Raw genomic sequence first — 25,610 nt, 5'->3', positions numbered from 1 at the left:
AACATTTACAGACAAGTAAACATGACTGAGGCAATTTTTTCCTCAGCTCTCAGTCTGCTTCATTTCGTGTTTCCTAGCTCACTTCCCTCCTAATCTGTTTCTCCAGGGAAAGTAAGAGAAAAAAAGTTCCCCCCCTCCAACAACCAGTAAATCTGTGACAGCATACTGTATATGTGTCCGTCCAGTTTGAACACAGTCATTAACGAGGAACAGACTGATCCTTCCTCGCAGATTGGAAATGAGAGAGATGTGAACAGGAGGTGTGAAGTGAAAATGTGTCAGTGTAAGTTGTTTTTTGCTGGCAGCAAGGCAAATAAGGAACTTCAAAAAGAAAAGTGCAGAACAACAAACCAACTGCATATCTAACTGCCCAGAGAGAAATCGCAGATGTTCTTCTCTCCCTCCAAACAAACCACTTTTATTCTGCTTTTTAAAGCATGAATTCCCGTCATACGCACACTCCCCTCCCTTTCTCTCTCTCACTACATATATCTCTCCCTTGTCCTACCCCCTCCCTCTCCTTCGTCTACCCGCCCCTCCTCCCCTCTTTTTTCTTGCTCATGTTTTCTCTCCTTTTTTTTGCTGTCATGGAATCGCCGCTTTCCACATGTGACTCACTTTTTCACCAGCCAAAGCCAGACAGAAAAAAGTGTCTCCTCTCCACCTCTCAGACTGGGTCCCTAGGTGAAGCAGCATTTCCTAAGGGGGCTCTTATACCTCCATAGGTCCGTCTCTTTCAGCGAGGTTGTTCCCTATTGAGACATGTGTCAGCCGGCGACCCAGTTCCCGATTCAAGGAAAAAATTGGGAGGCTAATTATTCATTCCCTCTGTTTGAGTTGTGCTTCTGAGAAGACAACCCCTGAAGGAATAAAGAGAAGGAGTAGGCCTTGATTGGCACCCGTACACCCCCACCTTTTATTTGCCAAGGAACTGAGCGTGCTTGCAGACATTCGCCACCCTAACATCACAGAGAGCAACCCAAAAACAAGGGAGGAGAGAGAGAATAAAGCACAACAAAGCCTGAAAAGAGGAGGGGTAGCAGGAGGAGGTGGGGGGGGGAGAGAGGGCTGGAAGAGGCGAGCGTCAGAGGAAAGATTAAATGCCAAGTAAAACTTGTTGACAGAAAAAGAGTCTTGGAAATAATTTAAGATCAGGACTGGATTCTTGGCAGATAATTAGAAGAATCTCTTTAAACAGTTCTCCATTTCAAATCAGCAGGGTTAATCCGATTCTATGAAGGTTTGGAACCGAGGTGTGCTTTTTATTTCACTTTTTGTAATATGTGGAAAGCCAGTGGGGATGAATATCTGCTTGCACTATGAACATGTTACTGTTCAACATTAACTGAGGTTTCTTTCACTTTCATTGACTCTTTAATTCACTTCCTGCTTGCTTTATTATACCAGAATTGACCCGAGTGGCCCTTATCTTGTTAATCTTTAACACCTTTCATGCAAATCCTATTCACTGCTTTATGACTAGAAGTCATAACCTTAAAAGGCTTCCTAACAAAACGTGTGTGCACAGAAATTAATACTTTCACCCACATGTTCAGGTCAGAAACACACTTTACAGCTCACTGGCACCGGCTCTGTGTAACAGTATTCAAAATGCATCCATTACATTACATTACATGTCACTTGTTAGACGCAGTGGGGTTTGAACCTGTGACCCCCTGATCCGAACACCAACGCACAACCCACTGCACCACACGCATCCAGGGAGGATTGCTTCAACGTGTTTGCACAGCCCTCATTATTGCTGCTGTGCATGCAGGGATCACATTGGCACAATGCTAAGCAGGCAGAGCAATGCTGTGTAGCTCTTGGAGCATCGCCTGTGACAACTCCACTTGATAATTTGCCATTGTATGGTATCATTATGATGCTATAAGTAACAAAGGCTGTGTAGGTAGTGTGGAGGCAGAAGAAGAATGAGGCAGGAGAATAAAGAGAAGTAAAGGGGAGAGGCAAGGGATAATAAAACACATCATAACTCCCAACTACCTCCCAGATCCTAAAATTGCACATATTATGTTGGCACTGAGAATTTGTCGGCCCCAGTTTGACCTTAAAGGTGATATTTCACTGTATACAGAATTTCCAGCTGCTCACTGGCATCATCAACATGAGTCGAAGAGCCGGCACTTTGGGATCACCAGTTTGCATCCAGGCTGCGATAATCAGCGAGGTGAAATGGACAGCGTACTCCATTCACTTAACAACCGCTGCTCAGATGCACTTCAGCAAAACACTTAATCCGTCACTGATTCAAGGAGGGCCCTAAGTAGGAGATTGTGGCAGTACTGCGCTGGATATGATAGTGCTATTAGGTGCACAGGTGCAAATACTGTATCTGTCTGCTACTGCTAGAAAAACCTGCACTAGAGAATTACAAATCAAAACTCAGCACTTTAAAGAATATTTGGACATCTTGGAACATATGTTTATTCGCTTTCTTAAAGGGGCTCTATAATGATGATTTCCAGGTTCATATTCGTTTTTTCCCTCTAATGTGACATGTTTACATGGTTTAATGTTCAAGAAGGTCTTCTTCTCATACTGCATGTGCTGCATCACCTCTTTTCACCCTCTGTCTGAAACCAGAGCCAAGTCTGCTCTGATTGGTTAACTGGCCGGCTCTGTTGGTGGTTAAACGCTTAGGGATGTCCCTCCCCTTCGCCTATCACGTACAATGTGCTGGAGCTAGTGGGGCATTTCTGTGACGCCATCTATTTTCGTTAGTTACTTAGTAGGCTACTATATTTGATATTCTTTAAAAGTCTAGTATTGTGTGTAATGTTCTATTTCTAGTCTTCTTGTAATGTACTATTTTCTACATAACTGCAGAATAATTTCATATCTTGTAAGGTTGATGTTCTTTGTGCATTGCCCATGTAAAAAATTAAATGAGATATAACATAACAACATGCACAGTGTTTCCATTATCTGGAATAAGCTAATATTAGCCCATATGTGATCTGGGTCTAGTTATATCGTTTGTTTAATCTGCACAAAAGCCTAAGTGGAAAATTCTTTTACAGGGGGTTATGTGGGGGGGGGGGGGGGGGGGGGGTATTTTTTGGCAGGGTGCAGCGACTTCCTGCAGTTTTGTCATCACCGTGAGGTTGCCAGGCAACCAGCAGAGAGAAGAAATAGCTCAGCACTTAACTCCCCGTAAATCGTGTTTACACTTGGGTTAGTGTATTTTTCAGAGATTCAAATAACTTCTTTAATGAGACAGACTTTGTAGGGCTTTAATTGGAGAGGATGTAAATGTTTCAATACCTGTCCTGAATTAAATACTAATTATGTGGTTCCAACTACAGATACACTGGTGGAAAGAAAGGCTTTTGAAGTGCACATCTGCTGCTGCATCTTTATTCTTTTGTAATGCAGAGTAGTAACAAGCGAAAACATTTTGGCTGATGCCTTTGTTATAGTCACTGTCGCAATGCAACCTTTTTAAATTGGTTAGCAGCGGTGTGCGTGATTAGAACAAGTCAAACACAGACACTTCACTAACGTAGACATAACACGTTTCTATAAAATATAAAATGCTCATTGGTAGGTGCCCTGAATTAAACTATAAGCTACGTCCTTCAAGTGTTAAATCCAAATGTAAAATAACATTGGATTTGGATCCTGTTATAGATAATGAAAGAGTCCCTTAAATAAACAGGAAATGAATCCTGTCACATTACTAACCGAGCATCCTCGCCAGCGGATCCATAACGGTAATAACCTCAAGCTAACCTGCATTTCTGAAGCAGGTGGCAAGTGGTGAGGAGGGTTTGTCTCCACAGGCCAGATTATGAGTTCACAGCCAGACGTGGACAGATGGAGGCAGAGGTTAGCCCTCCGTCCTGCGTTCTGATACACACACACACACACATTTGGCAAACCACTTTTTCACAGGACAATTACCTTGCAACCTCTGCCAGCCCACACTCAAACACACACACTTGGCCAATTACTAACACACACAAGGAATGATAACAGTCACAGTCGCGCCACACACAAAAGAAAACTGTCATGCAGTGTGCTGTACTCACAACTGCTCCAGCTCCACAAAAAATGGCAACCAGCTCTGTTTATGAAGGGCACAGCACCCAGCTGAAGCTTTCTAACACAGGAGACAGACACACTGAGGCGCTCCCCGACATATTTGGCAGAGTTTGTTCCGTTTTTTTTTAAACCCTGTGCCTGAAGTCATGTCCAATTCCTTCCCTCTCTGTTTTGGTAATTCCATTATCTCTGATTATTGTCTCATAAGCATTGCTGCTCTAATCCACTTGTTGGTCACATATCTTTGTTACACCAGCCAACCACGGAGCTGATAATGGACTAGGTTTTTAATTCAGTCCTATCTCGCTGGCTCTCCTTTTGACAGTTAGCTGTGATGACAGCTGAATTATGCTTTGAGTCATTTTAAAATACGATAATGGCAAAAAGGGATTTACAGGTGAATGATTTGTTAGTTTATTTAAAGATGTGGTGTTAAATCACCTCTCGACTGCCTGGCATCCCTGTGCATTTGAGTAAGTCGTTTTCTTTTTCTTTTACTTTCATTTTTGAATTAAGTATGCACATAATTTCTCTGAGACAGTGTGGTTAAGACTCCCGTCTCTGGAACAACATTCACCCCCAGCTAGGATTGATTCCAGTCACAATCTTTTTTTCTGCTGGATTCCCCCTACTTTGTATTCCTCTCAGCTTTATTACAGTTTCAAGAAAGAAGAGAAAAACTCAGTGGGTGGAAGGAAGACTCTTGGTAAAAAAACAACAACATACTGTATAGATATTTCCGTTAGGAGTCTTGATATAAGGGTGACAAATACATCTTAAAGACCATGAAAAAAACACGTCTGCAATGTGATATGGGTCTGAGATGCACAAGATGAATGTTTCAGCCACCTCAGATGAAATTATTGTGATAGATAAACACGCTAACACCTGCTACAGTGTAAAGTGAATGGCCCTCTAACTCTTCCTCCTGCTCCTGCATTCACCTTGACCACATGCTGTTTTGGTGACACACAGGAGCCTCGCCTATGGTGTAAGTCATCAGCCCTTCGTTTTATTTTTCTGCTGTAGATGCTCCTAACAAGATAACGCTACACCCACACACTCTGCAAATCCATAATCAATCTTATTTTAGTTCTCCTTTTTTGTTTGGAGTTTAGCATATTTGTTGGCTGACAAACAAAAATGGCATTACCATGTTCATGATCTGGCTGATGCATTTCATTCAGAGTCATTTGTGATGAGTGCAACAGCGTTTAAAATTCACAAGCCACCAACCCACTGAAAGAGCTGAAGGGTTCAGAGCCTGCACCGCACAACACTGATTAATGAATCTTTATGTATGATAAAGGACATCTGCACATTTAATGAAATTGTTGTTTAAGGATTGTTTAACACTTTTGTACACTCAGAATGAAAAACAAAAAAAGGAAGTATTTAATTTAGCATCTAACCAATACAAACGCATATTTTACTTTGGACAAAGCATTAGTAAGAGGTTAATTATTTATTTTTGAAAGCAAATGCTTTAAAACTGACTCAGATATAGGTTTTGAACGTGTGATGGGGAAGAGGTAATAACTAATGTTCATCCAACTCAGGTAGGAAAGTCATTCCTCTACAGGGAATAAAGGAGACAGCAAGGCCACTGCAGGGAGAGGGATAAATAATTGGACAATTGTACCAGAAGCATGGACAGAAGTCTAGGTCATGACCTGAAAGTACAAAATGAGTTTTGTTTTTAAAGTCAGTATGTATGGCAGGAGCAAAGGGAAATGTTAGGACACTGAGGACAATTCTGGCTGCAGCTCCTTGGATAGGATGCAGGGACGGAATAACATTGTGTAATGTGGTTGGGGATAGTCTCATTTGGGAGATGTGTTAGGTTGAGAACGGCTATGATGTGAAGCTCACACCTCAGTGTGTTATCTAAGCCTCTGCAGTGTTGACAGTATTGACAGGGAGGTCTAGCAAAGGTGTTGCCAAAGAAAACAGCAGCAGAGTCTTGTCAAGGTTGAGCTAAAGTTACTGGACAAGGATTCGACTGGAGATGTCAGGGAGGCAAGAACAGACGAACAATGCTCGGCTGAGATGAAACTTTACCAGTCCCCATGTGTCATACTCCCAGCTGTCAGAGGATATAAAGTAAAGGAGTACAGTGTTGCCGGTTTCAGAGCAGCAGGAGAAAACTATGGGATGTGAAGCGAGAGCCAAAGGCAAGCGTCTATAAGAGAAAAGACAGAGGCCCAGTAGTGAGCCCTGGGGAACTCCAGTGGAGAAGATGATTACTGAAAACAGAGCTCCTCTCTGCAGCCTTACAGGAATCATTTGGACATAAACACATGGAGCAAAAACGTAAAAAAAAAAGGGGGTAATCAAGAAAAGGCATCGTTTCTTTCAGCATTTATTTTCTTACACATTTAATAATTGATTCATATTGATGTTTTAAAGTTTACTCTTTTACATTCTGTATGGTGATTTTTATTTTCTTCTTTCTGTTGACTATTATGTTTAGGGATGCTTCGATCGATCGGTCACCGATCGAGATCTGCCGATACTCACTCTCTACCGATCGATCGGTGCTCTCTAAACATGCCGATCGCGAGGGCCGATCGCATGACGTAAAATACATGACACTTTTCTCTGTGCAAAACAAGCTCGCCAAAATGGCTTCACCGGTCTGGCATTATTTTAAGGTGTCCGAAAAAGACAGTAAAATAGCGGTATGCAACGTGTGTGTGAAGCAGAAATCCTGCAGCTCCACCCGCTGTGACGGAGCGGTGAGCGGAGCAGAACACACAAGAGTTAGACCTAACACACTTAGCTATTTTATCTACCTCTGGAACAAGCTAAACTAGTTATAAATATGTTTATTCTTCACTGTCTGCCTCACACATTACTGGATCAGCGAGCTGCATGAGATACTGACGGGCTGTCAGGAGAGGGAGAGCGGGGGAGAGAGAGGGGGAGAGAGAGGGGGAGAGAGAGAGGGAGAGAGAGAGGGAGAGAGAGGGAGAGAGAGGAAAAGAGAGTGCTTGCTCATTTCTCCCGTGTTATTATCCAAAGTGAATGTAAACTTGAATAATATACATAATTTGAATGTAATAATTAAGTTGATTGTTGTTTGTGGAAGCTCCAGTGAATGAGCCCCATTAACTGAGTTTTAAACATCACTTTAAATGGAAGATTTAAAGTGATGTTTAAATCTTCCATTTAGGCCCCGCCCACTCGATCGGATCGGCGATCGGTATCGGCAGATACTGATTCCGGCGATCGGCCCCAAAATTGGCGATCAGAGCATCCCTAATTATGTTAGTTTAAATGGTGATCCCAATGCATCTCTTATGCAACCAATTACATTTCCAATAGAGACATGAAACAAATATTCACAGAGTACCGCAGAGTAAGTCATTTAAAAGTCAAGGCAGTAAAAAAGTTAATCCGAGAATTCCCTGTAATGTTATTTTACTTTTTTTTTTTTTTTTTAAATGAATAGGGATGTTTTTATTTTTTATTTAATCGTTTATTTGACGAGGGACAGTGCACATTGATGAACATTTAAAACAAATAATGTCCTCGACTAAGGAGTTAATTAGTTTGAAAACGTTATCTGCTCTTAAATCATAAGGTTTTGTCTATATATATATATATATATATATATATATATATATTTGACCCCAAAAATCACCTATAACACTCTCATGCATCTCAGATGGTGACTCTACACCAGCACATCTAACAAGGCTATTTTGGTACTTCACAAGAAATATCAGATGACATAAAGGCTGAAGAATGTGTTACTCTTTTTTTCCTAGATAGTACTTTGTGTGGTCTGTTAGTAAAAATGCTACAGCTTTGTCATCAAAATGTCTGTTTAATACAACAAAGACAAAAATAAACCTAAATGTTGACTTCATGTGTATACCGCTCTATGTAGTTTAAAGGCCGGCAAATGATATTCGTTCTTTGAAGGCTAATTGAGCTTTCATTTGTTCCCGTCTCTGGTCGCTGTAATGTGGCTGCTGATTGTGTGTCTGTATGCAGCCAGCTGTGACTGAAGCTTGTTTGCACCGGACACGACTCAGACACATGTTTTAGTCATTCGCCTCTCAGATGAGAAACACCTTACAGTAATTTTAACCAACGCTGGTTTCTACAGCAGCTATAAGGGTTCATGCTCTGTCGCCTTCACACACAGGCAGCACTGAACTAAAGCACTTTTGATTTTAAGTTGAAATGTGTCTTGATTTTTGTCCCAGATTATATGTCTCATGCATTACTGTCAGTATATAGGCACGGCAAAAAGGATTTACAGTTATTTTGAATAAAGTTACCAGCTGTAGCGTTAATATCATTGGTTACACGCTTCTCACGTTAAGTAAAAAAACGTGAAAAATTCTTACACACCAACTTTTAAAAGGCAATACAAAATGTACCTCTTTTATACATCATTCAAACGTGATAAATGAATCTTTGACAGCTTGTACTGTCAGTATTTACATGCACACATTTGACATGTTAGTAGATGCAAAACCACAGAGCATGTGACACTTCTGCTGGATTATAACAAGGTCCAGATCGTATGTACAGTCATACATAAACCATTGTCTCTGTTCGTGTGTATGTGTATGTGTATGTGTATGTGTATGTGTATGTGTATGTGTATGTGTGTGTGTGTGTGTGTGTGTGTGTGTGTGTGTGTGTGTGTGTGTGTGTGTGTGTGTGTGTGTGTGTGCATGACAGCCTGCTAAGTGCTAGTGTGTGTGTGCATTCATATTTATGACTTGTGTCCAAAATACTATACGTCACATTGTCTTTGGCTGCGCTGGCAACTGCAAGATGCTGAAAACTCATGTGACTCAACAAATTAATTCTGTTTTCTCTCAAAATGTACTTAACCCACACACAAAAGCAAATGCCATCTGAGTTATAGAAAGCAAGCCACAGTGTGTTGAATGTGATGATAAAACACTTCAAATTGAACTAAAGACAATATCAGAGAGTGCTGGAGTACAGTGGGAGAGGAGTAGGGAGGTAACACTGGATCATAGCTACTCATACTGCTGGCACGATCTCAAAGGCATGATTTATTTAGACTAGATTAGTCCTACACTCCAGTGACACTGTGGGATCCAAGGCTTCTTCATCACGACAGCTGCCATAATCACAAGATTTTGTATTAGAATCAGTTTTGTTTATTAGCTCTACTCACAGGCAGCGTTTGTGATCCCTTTATGATGTCAAATAAACTCATAGGGAGTCAGCAAGAGATCAAATGTGCTACTTGAAGCCCCTGAAAAGTGGGTAGCAGGATTTCCAGAGCAGAAGAGGTCTTTAGCTCTAAGAGGAAGGGATGTTATGGAAGCGAGCAGCAGCCAAGCATCAGCAAATATAAATAAATGAAGCACTATATTCCTTCCCTGTCCCACCTTGTCCTCTGTTTGCATGAATATTGTAGCCAACAAAAATTATTTTTTTTTTTTTCCTGTAGTGTGTTATATATGTTTTTGTGCATGTAAATGGTCTGCAAAGGCTAAAATCCCACAGTTCCCTCCAGGGGCGGACTGGCCATTGGGAATACCGGGAGTTTTCCCGGTGGGCCGGTACCGAAGTGGGCCGGTCGGACAATTCACTAGCACCCCCCCCCCCCGGCCCCATTGGACTCCTTTGTTTACTTCTGTAACATAGTGACATAGAGAGGCTCCGAGAGAAAAGTTATCTTTCGATCCACACCGGTGTGACAGTACTCTTCAAAGGGTTCACGAAATATGACTACTACTCTTACTGTTTAACATTTTGGGTTACTTAATGTTACTTCATGTTAAGGCTAATAAAAATGACAAGGCTAAGGCTGTAATGCTAACTAACGTGCTTGCTACTAGCTAGGTAGCTAACTTGATCCAGCCACTCCTGGTCCTTTCATCAGACGGGAAGCGAAAGAATGAGCAAGACCCATTGCTGGTATGATAACAACCTGGTACTAAGCACACAGGCATCTTGTTAAAGTTATCTTATCTTAGCTGTCTCTTATATTTAGTGGAGGAAAACAATTATGACATCAGTTATGACATCAGTTACGCGACTCTGGGATTTGTAGTCTTTCTAGTTGCGTATTTTTCATAGTCTTATATTTCAACAGTTTTACGACAAACTGTGACTGTTTTGACATGGAAATGATTTTTTAAGATTGACAAACATCATATGTGTAATTCATGGCACAATTCAAACGGGATCGAAAGATACGTTTTCTCTCCCCATTGACTTCAATACATAATTTTTCCGAAATAAGGTCCCATGGGTCGGAAGTAGATGGGCCTCCATGGGACCTTATTTCGGAAAAATTATGTATTGAAGTCAATGGCGAGAGAAAGATTATCTTTCGATCCCGTTACGAATCACACATATGATGTTTGTCAATTTAAAAGATAATTTTGCAAGTCAATTTTTTTTAAATGTGTCGTAAAACTGTGAAGTAACACATTTTTTGTGTGAAACGCTCAATGAACTACATCTCTGGTCTCGCACACGTCACCAACACCAAGATGGCCGTCACGTTAGCACATTTCACCTCTTTCTTTCAGAATAAGGCGAAAAGTATTAAAAGAGGTGAAAATCACTACAAGTCTGGGCATGTTGAGAGCTCTCCATACACAAAAGGGGAGTTAGCCGGTTTCGTAAGAGCCAGCATGCGGGACCGGCTTTACAAGGTTTCGGTGAGTAACACGAGTGTAATGTGTAACGTTAATGACATCTCTTACGCAACTCTGGGATTTGTAGTCTTTCTAGTTGCGTATTTTTCATAGTCTTATATTTCAACAGTTTTACGACAAACTGTGACTTTAGTTACATGGAAATTATTTTTTAAGATTGACAAACATCATATGTGTAATTCGTGGCACAAATTGACTTCGATACATAATTTTTCCGAAATAAGGTCCCATGGGGCGGAAGTAGAAGGGCGGGACTTCGCCTCTCTATAACTATGTTACACCCGCGCTTCTATTGGCTAGTGCTCCGACACATTGTATGTGATAGGTTAAGGATCTCTAAGCAGCTGACCAATCACAACATAGCCAGCTAGCTAACCAATCAGAGCCGACTGGGCTCTGGTTTCAGACAGAAGGTGAAAAGAGGTGCTGCAGCACAGGCACTATGAGAAAAATAAAGACCTTTTTCAACATTAAAGCATGGAAAACATTTCAGAGTAGAGGCACAAAATACAGTTATGAAACCTGACAATGAGCATAATAGGGCCCCTTTAATGTAGGTCTACTAAACTGCCTGAGTTAGTGACCTAATGGAGATGATATAAATAATATCTCAAAATATGAATGACACTTTTCACTAAAAGCGCTCTGATGAGAAGGTTGTTAAAGGTAGCTGTCCAACAATGTGTGCGATATACAGTACAAGTCCTTCATTATCCTTCTTGAACTAAAGAGTTCAAATTTAGAACATAAACTCCTGCCAACTTAGTACGACGAGTAAAATATGATTTATTATGTCGCATAAATATAACAATGTCAAGCATATCATTCCTAAATAATGGACAACTACATATTTTCATGGCATTTATATCAATGATATCAGCTGTGAAGGCCCCTGTGTTCTTGTCACCTGTCAAGATTATTTTCTAAATCGACCTCACATCTCTCCTCGCCCGCTCTCTGCCAGCTGAACTGAATTTGCCCCTGATCCCACCTGTTGCAGTGCACAGCCTCCGTGTGTAAATGTGAGACTATTCTCAGTTTCACAGGTCACAAAACAGTTTAGATTATTTATATCTGTCTAATAGCTGCTGGTGGGTGTGCTGAAAAATAATTAATGTGGTGTAAATATAATGAGGTTGTATTTTTATCCATAATTTGAGTTAAAAAACAAACAACAGCCTAATGAGGTGACTTTGAGCTGCTGTGTTGTTGGTGAAACAATTTTAATGTGTGTTATGTTTATCAGAAGTTGCAATTAAAGCAGTTATCTTTTTAAGCAGGACTTGACTGCAAAATTGTACAAAGAATTTGGTATTTTTCTAATTGGTATGTAAAGTTTGTTAGGCAATATCCTCTTATGAAAACACGCCTTATGAAAACTCACCCATTCACTGCTCTGCTGAAAGAAACACTATGAACCGTCTATTTAAAACATGCCCTTTTACACTACTTTAATATTTTTTATGTGACTCAAAACATTATTAAACTAGTGATTTTCCAAGATAAATGTGGCTTTAGCTGTTCAGTCATATATGTATTAATACATTTTACTGAATGGATGAGTAGGAATAATAACACAAAGAAGAATAAATGGATCTGACATGTATTTGCAAAAACTGTTTTTGATTTGATACAACTGGCTGCTCAATTTGATTTTATCTACTGCAAAGCAACTGAATTAGATTGTTAGATCTGATATATTGCAGAATGGAAACAAGATTGGGGAAGACTGATTTTACTTTCAGTTTATCAAAGAAGAAGAAGGTGAAAGAGAAACTTAATACTTTACATAGTGGTGAGTTTCCTGCTATTTCTAACGGATTTTCTGAATGTTCCTGTAACTCCCCATATACTCACAACTATGTTTAGCCAAAGCTGAAAGCAACCAGTGGAGTAAGAAGTACTCAGACCTTGTATTCAATAAATAGTATCAAAAGTTCATTCTTAACAGCAGAATAAAATATACGAAATACATTTTAAAAGTACAATAAAAGTACAATATTTACACTCATATAGTAGTGGTTTAGGACTGCACAAAAAATATATATCAAGCACCGTAAAATTGTACATAAATACAATAACATTTTAGGACTGAGCTAAATCCTAAATATCATGTTGCTACTTGAACTGGACAAATGGCCATAACAAAAGCAGCTTCTTTTTTTCTTTTAATGTAATGACTAGTAATCGTTGCAAGCCATAATCGTAATTGCGATTAAAATACGATTAATTGAGCAGCCCTAATGACTAGGTCAGCCAAGGAACAAGCAATAAACAGGTTGAGACGAAAAATCCCCAGCAGCAACAGACTGACACAGGTGAGAAAGAAAAGAGCAAGAAGTCGAGGGGGGTGGGGTGAATATAACCCAACAATTACTCAGTGAATAGAAACTCAGGTGTGTAGCTCTTTAAGACTCAACACTTAAACGACGAAACTCCCCGTGTAACAGCCTAGTCTAATTTGTAGTAAATCCAGCTTCACTTTAATTAACAGTTATATTAATTAGAGTAAATTGAATACTTTGAGGTTTTGAAGTCTTAATCGGACAAATAAGACATTTTGTGACTTTACCTCAAGCAGATTGTGATATTTTCCCAGTTAATTAAAGTCCATAACACATAAGAAATACGAACAGCAAAAGTGACAAAGTGTACTACCGCCTTAAGTCAGAGTATTACTCCCCTAATAATGCTCTCTTTACTTTGATACATTGATTTATCTAGTTAAATATATTAAATTGAGCAATAGCAGAGTAAATCTCACTGTTCTGCATAGACATATAAAAGAATAGCGACAAAATCCTTTCAGTGACACTTCCTCAATCCTAAGTAACCAATAGCTGTAAAATGTAATTAAACGGGCCAAGATCCTTATTAACTTTAGACCTCAAAGTGCTACTCAAAGGGAGTCATCATTGGTGGTGAAGGCAGCCAGCTAACAGCTTGCAAATTGGGGAGGTAATGCTAAAATGTCCCACTGCAAGACATTTGATATGTGGCTTCTTGTTAGGGATGCATATCGTTGGCTTTTTTTACGATACCGATACTCGACCGATACATATTGTGATACTTTCATGTTGCATAAGGGAAAAATTGAAGCGCTTTATGATATAGTTAACATGTCAAATTAATATTAAAATTAATTGTGGGACTTCTACCTTTTAGTACTGAACAAACAATGAAAAACACGTTTGACAACACAGGCTTGAAGACTGTACATTCCTGTACTCTGATTTTATGTGACAGTAGCAAATGTTTTGAGAGGTTGGATGTGTTGCCGCCTTTCCCAGAAATTAACTTCTTGCAGTGGTTACAGACCCCACCATTCAGACTGGCAGTGGTTACAGACCCCACCATTCAGACTGGCAGTCATATGCAGCCACACTTTAGATTTTCGTGCCGACATCGAGCTAATGAAAAAACGAAAGCTAACCGAAAGGCTCAGACGTTCGGGAGGAAGGTGAAGGGCGTTGATTGGCAATCAAGCCAATCACCGAAGCCGTTGCAAGACGCGCAATCTGATTGGCTGGCGGTTTGGGCGTGGGTTTAAGGATATTACGCCTCACTTTATATATATAAAAATAAAAAAATCGAAAAAGTATCGAAAACCGGATCTGATTTCGGTACGGTATACCGTAGCCGCCAGTAACCGGTATTTCGGTAATACCGGGAACCGGTATGCACCCCTACTTCTTGTTATGCATTTTTGGTCTGGATGCTGAATTTGTGCCACTGACTGTTGGTTTATTTAATCATCAATGTTTTTATAAAGGTCTGTGATCACTACAAAGTAAAATCATCATTGTTAATTGATATCTATTACATGATTTGTAGACAGAGTTGTGATGTCTGGGAGTGTTGCGTAGGCAAGGAAACAAGTTATCTTAGATCCTGTTAGTGATACAAACAAAGCCTAATTGAAATGTACACTGTATCTTTCTCTATTACACAAGCTTGTGCAATCTGAGTAAAGCGCTTTCCACAGCAGCAGTGAGAACATCTGTCAAATATCTGCTGCAGTGCCTGTGAGGCCTTTTCACATCAAGTCAGCTTTAATAGGTTACTGAGGACTTAAATTCTTACTATCGCTTCAACCTCTCCATCCTATGTTCCTGCGTTTTTCCTCCTGACTGTTGTTCTACTAAACCAAACCCAATATAATCCCTCTCCTGTTTCCTCCTCTCCCTGTCTTCTAGAGGCTTAGTCGATATGTTAGACTTCTACACACGTGCGCAGTGAGATAATGAAAACGTTTCTATAAATAGGGACAATAGTGCTGACAGTAGAACTCTTTCAAGTAAGATATCTGTGTAATTTTCACTAACACAACCACACAAGCGTGCATTCACACACATAAATACTGGCGAGAGAAATCTCTTTTATTGCTGTGTGCTTCATCATAGTCCTGAAGCAGCATATTAACACTTGAGTTGCAAAGCAAACACATTTCAGATATGTGCTGTATGAGGCTCAAATATAGGACTAGATCAATGCACCCTACACATCCTAAACAAACAGCACACAGCTTGAATCTGCAGCAGACTAAACACCATGAATCTACACAATACAGTACCCATTCAGCTCCCTTCTGACACACAGGCATTACGCTATATCATAAAATCTCAAATGTATTTGCAACTCGTACAATTCAGATTGAGATTAGTTGTAACACTACACATATGTCACTACTTCTCCGTCAGGTTTGAATACAATCCGCTAAAACCACGACTGTATTCCATGTAATCACTCTCCAGTCTATATAATCCAATGCAACATAATAAAGAGCAATAATACAATTAAACAGTCTGTACAAGCCTCTAATCCCAACTCTCAGAGCAGAAATGGAAGTGAAGACCGATGGGACGGAAAAATAATGAGGTGGATAGAAGAGAGGAGCTCTTTCATTTTCTTCCTCACCTTCCAGCTCATGATGAATGACATCGGAGAGGTTGGGCTCCTCGCCCCACCAGAAGATCCACAGCTCCTTGGCGTCGGGCTTGATTTTGCGTCTCCACACACACAGCAGGTTGGCCTGCACGCAGCGCATGAAGCTGCGCAGAACCGGGTCGTCCTGGGCCGGGGCCGAGATCACCGGGCCGTACTCCCCGCTGCTCCGGAAGCTGTAGCAACGCCATTTAATGCCTGTCAACTCCGCCTGCGGGGGGGAAAAGAGCAATGATTAAAGCTGCAAACAGTCCATTAACAACCTGAAAATATAACGCAGCAATTTTATATACAAGGCATTTTTCTTCAAAGTTATTTTTTCTTTTATTATTCACAAAGCATACATAACTAAAACCACCAGACTCAGGGACAGGTTCATCCTACTGGCCATAAGACTGTTAAACACCTGAACTTTTGAAAGAAGATCCATAACATTCATCTGTTAGCAACTTATATATATTAATATTCCAATTACTTGTATATAGACTATTCTGCACTATTTCCATTATATTCTATTTTATTTTATTTACTTGCACTATTTTATCCATTTTATTGTGTTGCACTGTTGGAGGAGCCTGTGACCTAAGTTGTCCATTGTCATCACTACACTGTAGCTATGCACAAATGACAATAAAAGCCTTGAATCTTGAATAACAAAAATAAACACATCTAGGTATATACATTAACTACATAACAGTTGATAATTCCGAGATGAAATAATAATACTAATATTAATAATACAAATAAAAGAATGGATACAATATTAATACTTAGGTATACATTAATTGTCAAGTCTTACCTCATGTTCCTTATAAATCTTCATTATAGTGTTCTATACTTTACCCATTTATCCCACCTTTCCTCAAAGATATGCATTTGGATTCTTATTCTCATAGTTGTTTTCTCCATTGCATAGATTTCATTTACTATTTTTTATTCATGTACCTTAGTTATTCATGTTTTATTATCTTTGCTTATACATTTGTGTTTTTAAATGCCATTTTATAATATGTTTCGTAATGCTCTTAAAGGTGGGGAAGGTAAGTTTGAGAAACCGGCTCGAGATACACTTTTTGTTATATTCCATGGAATGCTCTTAACATCCCGATAGCAATGAATATCTTAAGTGCTTTGACAAAAATTCCATAAAACAATTTCATCTGTGGAAGCCGTAATACTGTAAAAAGTACGACCAATCATTTTAGCCGGCCCGGCCAAAATAACTGGATGGCCTACCTGCCTGTCAGCTTTCCATCTGTGCACAAACTTATCTCGTGCCCTCATTGGTCATGTGCGCGTTCGTGTGTGTTGGAGGAGGGGCTCTGTAAGGAAGTGGCAGATTTTTTCCGATTGTGTATTTTCAAATTCTAGCGATCTCGAGCCGGTTTCTCAAAATTACCTACCCCACCTTTAATGTCTTTCATTTTTGTAAAGCACTTTGAATTGCCTTGTGTTGAAAGGTGCTATATAAATAAACTTAACTTGCCTTGCCTTGCCTTGCCTTGCCTTGCCTTGCCTTGCCTTGCCTTGCCTTGCCTTACTAGGTTATTCCATTGTGAGTTTATTAAGTTATTATCTTTTAGCAAATTTCTTGTAATTTTTTTGATGATCGCTATTCTTATCCCAAGAAATAGGTATAGGTTTTTCTCTAAATTCAGTTTAAACACTGAGGTAAATGCTGTAACAATTACTTGATTAATTGATAAGTCAATCGACAGAATCTCCAATGATTTTGATAACAAACACATTAATCATTTTTTAAGCACAAGCTCATTTTCTCGAATGCAGGCTTCTCCAATGTGCTGCTTCTCTGTTTTACATCGTTGTCAAATCAATATCTTTGGCTTTTGTGCTGTTGCTCTGATATTTTGTGTGTAGCTCTTCCAATAAAATCACCCACAGATATTAATTGTTAGTTAAAATAATCAGTGTGACTATAAATGTCTTATTTAATTGTAGTTCGATTAATTATTGTCATCAAAGAGCCATGTGTTTATCTCACACCCAGTAGATGGAATGAAACGACCATTATGCACAAATCCATAAGGCGATAGCAGCCTTATTAGTGTTGTGTTAACCTTGAAGCACAGTACTTCAGCGTTCATGGATTTCTTTCACATGAAACAGAGCCTCAGACAATGTTGATTCAATCAATACCGGCGCAGACTCTGTCCAATTATTTTATATTTTCCCTGGCATATTGTTTACACAGCTGTGATCCTCCTTGTGTAAATGTGTTAGCATTTTTAACATCTCCCTGTTGTGTTGTTATAACCTTATTTAACTTGTACCTGCACTCGCTGCTGTTACGATGCGAGAGAGAGTGGAAGAGGAGAGGCAGGGAGTGACGGCGAGACATAAAAGACGGCCTTGAGTGAAATGCAGGGAATTAAGTACTACAGGCGAGACAGCATTGAAATATACGAGGGAGAGGGTGAGAGACACGCGGAGAGGAAATAACGAAAGGGTCAATACGCCTGGCCCAACAGTGGCAGCTTCTCCCTTTAATGTAACAAGGTGATAGGGGTTTATTTGCCTATTGCAGATAAGAGCCAAACTTCTAACTCATTTCATTTCAAAGTTTGTGAATGAGCATAAATAAGCAAACAAGAAGCTAAACACATAAACAGTGACGCTGCGATAGGCATGTGTGCTTTGGAAACTCTTTTTCATGTTTGTTTGTGTCCGTGTGTTTGTATTTCTGCATGAATGAGTGGAGCGCACAAAAGGCATTGTTGAACAGGACAGAGATTTGGCAGGCAAGGGGGGGAGGTGGGGGGGGGGGAGAAATCTCTCGTTGCGTTGCGCTGCCCTCCTCTGCTGTGTTCACCCAGCTGTGAGGATGATATTTGGCACACTGTCTCTGGCACCAAGACATCCAAGAGCAGCTGAGAGAAGAAAAAAAAGACTGACCCATTTTAACACGGGGACAGGTATAAAGCAGCAGCTCAAAGATAATTAAAGCCGTCCCTGCAGTGTCTTTGAGTGGATGAAGAAAAGGAGGCTCCAACGCTTTGATAATGATAGACAGAGGGAACAAGGTAGCCTGTGTGTGTGTGTGTTTTCAGTGTGTGTATGAAAGGGTCGCAGGGTTGCGTCCGAATCCAAAATCCAGCCAAAGCTATGCTGTTGTAGAAGACTGTGAATGAAATCAAAACTAACACCGCAGCATCTTATAGATGAGTGCACACTGAGGTATGCACACGACCCCCAGGAACATCCTGACTGCCCAATGTACACATAATTACAAGCACGTCCCTCCTGTAATGACAGTATGTGTAATGGGAGATATAAACATTGGCTCTGTGATAAGCCAAACCCTAAAATTAGCCATGACAAGGTCAAGGATGGCGTTTCTCCCAAAGACATCTGCTTGCATTGCCTCGTCACTCCCAGTCAATGTCAAAAGTTCCTCCGCTGTTTGACAAAGTCTGCTGCTCCTGAATCAGGAGCGCAGAGGGCGAGGCGAGGAGGAGGGCAATGTCACCAGAAATATTCACAATAAGGGCAAACCAGTTGTTAGTTTTAAAATTCAACACATGCTCTCTGGTGAATTGATTGTTAATGATCCCCTCCAGACACATATTCTGCCTGGAATAATAATTTGAGTCTGATTTGTTTCTGAGAAAAAGTTAACAACTTCTACAATGACATGCGGACATGCTAATAATGTTTATAATGTTCACTTTCTTAGTTTGACACGTTTGCTAATTAGCACTGAACATACAAAGCTGAGGATAGTAGATACGTCATTAATTTTGCAGGTTTTTAGTCATACAACACGCTTTTGGACAAATTGAAATGTTGACCCCGTGAGGCTGCTCAATGAAACATTAAAAGATGGGTATTATAATTCATCCTGAGGGTGACAGGAACTTGGGCACTCAATATAATAGCAAATCAGTCAGAAAGACAATTCACTCATAGCCACAAAACATGTGATTTCTCTTAATACAGAAATTATTTCTTATTAACATACAAGATTGGCTTTTTAAAATAATCATTCTCATGGGTAAACGTCTTAAACTCATTTATGGGTCTAAAGCACAGAGAGACTGATGCCTTCAAGTGTAAAACTGCACATAAGTAATGTTCACAGTGAAGTTCCAACAATCCAAACCAAAACACATGTCTGAGTTGAGAGGGGCGTAAAAGGAGAATCTTCTCACATTCTGCTGCAGAAATATGACTTGAAGTCTAATATTACTACAACAACAACATGTCATTTCAGTTGAAATATTGCGCAAAATGGCCAGAGGCTGCACTGCCTTTCACACACAGGTGCTGCGTATTTGTTAGCCATGTGTAAAGCACCAACCTGACACCCTGCTGAACTTCTGTGGAGGATTATCTGTGGCACAGTTGCAGGAAGAGGAACAGAGCTGCAGTCACATGCTCACAGGGCAGGCCCATCCAAACACATGCCTGCCCTCACACACACACACACTTCACGCACAACAGCTGTGATGACGCGCAGAGCAGAAGTGCTCAAAGAGACTGACATGTATCAGGACGGAGGCAGACATTTTTTCTGGCTGAGGTCCAGTTATTTGTTGGTGATGACAGTGAAGATCTGTGTTTTACTGCCTGTAATGTCTAGTATGTGCGAACATGCATCATGTGTGCCTGGAGTCACAGTAATACCAGTGCTAAAAAACAGCTTATTCTTATTTTGTGTATGAATAAATGATCACTTGTAACAGATAAGAGCAAGCAGAGTAAAACTGTCAAGCGTGTCGAGTTATTATCTCTGCAGCTTTGGTGCCAAATCAGTGTTGTGATTAAAATCCTGTCACGCAAATAAAAACAACCTTTAATCATTTCTTTCAATAGTTCTTTCATTGTTAGGGATAGAAGAATGGGGGGTGAAAGTTCCTGAAGTGCAGACTTTATATTTAGATTATAATCAGAGGATAAATTATACCATGCACTTGTCATTTTAGGTGGTAAATACAGAAAAATGTGTTGTAATGGAGAGTGCCAACTAACTAGGATTAAACTGAGATGAATATACAGTACTTGACAGAAATGCCCTTTTGTGTCATGAGCAGGGGTGATAATAATGTGTTTTTAGGGGAAGTATATATATGGTCTTGAAAATAGCAGGTGAAGAACAGAGCAAGTATGTTTCCAAAAAAGCTAAAACCTCAGCTTCCCTCAAAGCACTGAAGAGCAAATCAACGTTTGCTTTGAGCAGAAGCCTCCGTCTCTTTCAAAACTACCACGAGGGGTGAAAAGGGAAAGAGGTCAAGGAAAAAGACGGCAGATTTTGTTTCACTGTCAATAAAGCCAGCACTCTTCCAAGCCCCTTGTTCTGTTGGTTAGCTAGTTCAATTTCTGATTGAGTGCAGGACCAAAAACAAGATCTTTTCCTTCCCTTGCTAAGACCGACCAAAGCTTTGACCTCACTCTCACCTCTATTATCTTCCTTGTCTCCACTCTCCCTCTCATCTCTCAGCACTCTCTCACTGTCACGGATGCCTATTGAATACACCCAGAAGTATCTCACGCTCTCACTCTCGCCTTTGTGTTATTCCTCTCTTTATGTCTAGTAAACAGAGAAACGATAACAGCCAACCTTATGTTTCCTGAATATTTCGGTGTTAGCACAGAGAAGTTGGAAGAGTGTGCTTAGTATTCTAATACAAATCCTCTCCTTTTTCTGGCAGTGAGATGGTTTATCTACACATTTGCATTCCTTTGTTTTCTTTGAACATTGATTTCAAATAGGAATCTAACCTTAAAACCAGAGTTAAGAATAATTTCCTGACTATAAGGGGAACTGAGCCCCAGCTTGGAAAACATAATCTGTTTCCCAACCAGAGGTCACACTCAGTGCAGCATGTGCTTGTAATCAAGGGGAAATATGGAAGTCAGGACTTTCATCTTTGGCGTACATTGCTCAAACGCTGCATACAACCATGTGGCTTCAACAGAGGAGACAATCATGAGGTTTGTCATTGTTTGAGATTGACACTTACATATAATACATACTGCATATTGTTTGAAGCCCAGGAGCTTCACAATGCAGAGGAAACTTCCGCCACTTAGATAGCAACACTGAGAGGAAAACACACTTGACACGCACTTTGCAGGAATGCGTCTACAGACTGAAAATATGTGTGCTCCTCCTGTTCTTCCTCCAAAAAAACCAACTTGTTGGACCATTTTAACAGACCTCTTAAACTCAAATGCATGTTTGTGTTGGAGATTTTCCACATGGACAAGGGATGTGGTAGCTGCCTGGGACAGCATATTTAAACATTACTCTGGACTTCCTTTTACTGCCACAAATGACATATTAATTATTCAAGTGAAGCTCTATTAAAAATCAGTTGTTAAAATGTTTACAGAATAAGACAATAACAGCATTTGGTTACAAGCTGATGTTGGGGTTAAGGACACTTCTCTATCAGAGTTGCAGCTGATCTGAAAATGTTCATCTTAGTGAAGCCTAGTGCTCTATCAAAGCTGACAGAAAGTGTATGAGACCGTCATCTAAGAAAAATGCCACTTCTTTAGGAATCACACAACGGTGTAAGAGCCTCCCAGTCGGATAGTCTGACAAAGGAGGCACTTTAAGCAATTGAGAGACAGCTCGTATCAGCAGTTTTACCTACTCTGGCACAAGTGAAACACTTATTCTGTCAGAGGGGCATAGCTTTCTCATCAACGTCAAATCAGTTTAGACACTTGACAAGCTGCCAATATTCAGGGTGTGTTCAGATCGCTTGTGATACCTTCGAGTCTTTAGATAAGACTCTCGACTTTATCAGACACATGCAACACTAGCTAGCCATCTCTGTTTCATTCAATGTCAAACAACGGGTGTAATTGAATTATTTCTGACATACACTGTGAGATAACTGGCCCAATAACACTTAATTGAAGTTTCAGCATAAACACTTTTTCTTTAAAGTAACAATCCTTAAGGATTCATGAAATCCAATCAAGAACAGTCTTTGATAGTATTTTTGTCAGCATTTTTCACCAATTCCATTGAGCATTTAATTATAGTTAGTGGTGGAGTCTGCCTTTTTCCCTCTCTCAAGTCAAAATACCAACCTACAGACAAGAAGAAAATACAGATGTTATTGTGAAGTAGTCACAGGATAATATTTGTATCTGTTACAGTGGCTAGTGCTAACCCAAAAAAACTGCCACCACAAAATAAGACATTAGTTATTTTGGAAATGTATTAACACAGAGTAGTTTAAACCAGTCAGCTCTTGTGGTGTGTAGTGGCATGATGGTTTGTTTGCATAATGGAAAAGGCTAAATATTGACTTCATTAAAACAGAGTCTGGCTGCACTGTAAACAGCTACAGCAGGTGCTCTTCTTTTGTATTCCTGACAAAGGAGCTGCTTCAGTAGTGTTTGTAGTCATAAACCACTCTTGCATTCACCACCAGGACTAAAATCTTAGGGATTACAACTTTATTGACAATTTTCACAGCTGCCACAGTGAGGCAGCTGTGAAATATCGAGTATGAAAAACAAATATGAACAAAGAGGATGGCTGTGCTGCTAAGTCAGCGGCTAGAAGTCACCAGTTAGAGGAGCTAGTGGCAGAAATCAGAACAGGCAACGACTCCCTCTTCATCAATTAACCCGCTGAAATAAAATTAACCCACAAGGAGTCGCGCTCCCCTCTGGCATTTTACACCACAAATGAAGAGCGATGCACATTGCTGCACTTGTGAGGAAGCAGGAGTGACACATAAGCACCACACAGGTGTAGAGAGAAGGCCTCTGGGGCTGCATACACTAAACAGATGCTTTTCCTCTGCCTTCTGCCGCCACCTTTACAAGTCCCAACAAAACAAGGGACCGTCATTTGATCTGTGTTCTGCTGTAGCATCCGGCCCTGGGAGGTGAGCAAGCCAAGCGACCTAATTAGAGCAGCGAGAGTCCCCAGGGCTGAGTGACGGATAGACCCGCCAATCACGCTGCAGAAAGCCTCCATCAAGCCATGACTTCTCACCTGACACAAAGAGAGGCGGGAGGCAACAGACGACAGCAGGGGAAGACCAATGAGGACAGCGAGACATTGTGCACAGTGCACTGCAGCAGCTGAAAGGGCTGACAAGATCCCCAGCCATTTGGCAAATAAAACAACACAAAGCTGCAGCGTCAGGTTGCTTTTAAAGCCTTATGGGACAGGCTAAAGCCTTGGCCATGCTTAGCCTAAATTATTAACGTGCAAATAAATAAACCAGTCTCTGCTTTAGTGTCTCTCTGGTGTAACTTAATTACCCGTGACAAGCCACGTGGAGGGAGGAAGGAGCGAAACAGGCAGACAAAGACAGAAAAACTGAGAATCACAGAGAAGGAAAAACAGAAGACGAGAGAAAAAGTAAAAACAGTTGCTAGGCAACATACAACATCTATAGGAATCCAGCAAGGTATTCAATTTTTGAGATTTCTGTCTCCAGGGTTACAGTATAAATACAGTATAATATTTTAAGCTCTTCTGTGGTCTCTTACTTTAAAAGGATCACAAAAGAGTGTATGTTGTCTCCCCTGAGCACAACTACACCTCCATTTGTTCCCCTACAGCTGGAGTTCATAAGCTCAAATTTGGCTGAAGATATTATCGAGCACGTCATACATGCAGGAAAGTCCTGGGATTACCAGAAGCAAGACATGAGCGTTGCAGTATAGGATTTCTCACTGACTTTCTTTACTGAGAGAATGAGAGAATCCCACACAGTAATTGTACAATTAGCCCTGCATGGAGGTTTTCGCAAACGGCTACAAGTAGTTAATAGTTTGATTGTTCCTGAAATTGGGCAAATGGAGCATAAGCGGTATGAAAGATATCTAATTTGGCTTGTAATTTCCTTCCTGCATTGATTTTTTCCACAGGGATGCCATTTCAGATAAAATGACAGTCATGCAGTGCATATATCAGCATGACTTCCACTTGTTTCATTACAAGCCAGCAAAAACAAAATATAAAAGACAAGAACTGGAAAGAAGCAAAGCCTCTGTCTGTATTTTGTGTGGTTGTGTGTGAGTGTGTTTGGGGCCAAGCCATTAACTTCACGAGGGTCACACCTGAACAGGTTCCAACCTGTAACTCACCTGGCTGCTGTCTGTAAGACAGCAAAGCAAACGCATACGAAACGCAAACAAACCGAATACGATATCAAAAAAGTATTCCGTTCACACGAGACGGCTTGAAAGCGCTGGAGACGCTGTAGTACATATGCCGGGCCTGTAAGTGGCGCTGTACTTCTGCCACAAAATACATCAAAGCAGCGAAGAAGACCCCCGAGCATGGTTGCCATGGTTGCCCTTCTGTTTATGCCCCGCGGTGGATTTAGCAACATGTAGTTCATGTAATTCTCCATGTCCACTTGTTGCTGATGGTTGTGGTAGAGGAGCTGTAGATTTTGCACTAACATCTGTAGCATGGTCGAGCTGTAGATGTTGTACTAACATCTGTAGCATGGTCAGTAGCAGTAGCTACTGACAGTAGCTACTGACCATGCTACAGCAGTGAGCAGCAGAGGTGGGGAGAGGTGGGGCTATGGCTTCATTGTTATCAGGAAATGATCGTATAGGGCTTACATGTTTGGCCCCCCAGAGCGTTCCATTTGCAGATCTATCCACCTTGGGACCCGTTATCGTTTGCGGGGTCCGTTTCCGCGTTTCCGTTGCGGCCTTGTGTGAACGAACGGGCTATACGAAAGAGAAAAGTAGCGGATACAACCGTTTGCATTCTCGTGTAAACAGCACCTAAGCTGTTGTTTGCTTACTACGTGGGAGTGGCAGCCAATCAGAGCTTTAATACTAGAGTCCACTGCACTTCTGCCAACATGTTCAACACACACAAAATCTTATGTAATCCCACTCAAGTCCTCCTCTCCTGTCCATTCACTCTTTACAACAGATACACTGGTACCATGCCATGTTCTCTTCCAA

At 40.6% G+C, this 25,610-nt stretch overlaps 1 protein-coding gene across 2 annotated transcripts in view; it reads right to left on the bottom strand.

Annotated features, from left to right (window-relative positions):
* LOC117476528 (mediator of RNA polymerase II transcription subunit 13-like) overlaps positions 1–25,610 on the bottom strand; it is a 78,506-nt gene that overhangs the window by 44,906 nt on the left and 7,990 nt on the right. For both annotated transcript variants that reach the window (XM_034123136.1, XM_034123137.1), the window contains exon 2: positions 15,654–15,891. In XM_034123136.1, the coding sequence (XP_033979027.1) occupies positions 15,654–15,891 (238 nt within the window). The remainder of the gene's footprint in view (positions 1–15,653; positions 15,892–25,610) is intronic.

This window comes from Trematomus bernacchii, unplaced genomic scaffold, assembly GCF_902827165.1.
Source record: "Trematomus bernacchii unplaced genomic scaffold, fTreBer1.1, whole genome shotgun sequence".
Lineage (NCBI taxonomy): Eukaryota > Metazoa > Chordata > Actinopteri > Perciformes > Nototheniidae > Trematomus > Trematomus bernacchii.
The sequence above is the reverse complement of the archived record's forward strand: the minus strand, read 5'-3'. Positions and strand labels throughout refer to the sequence as shown.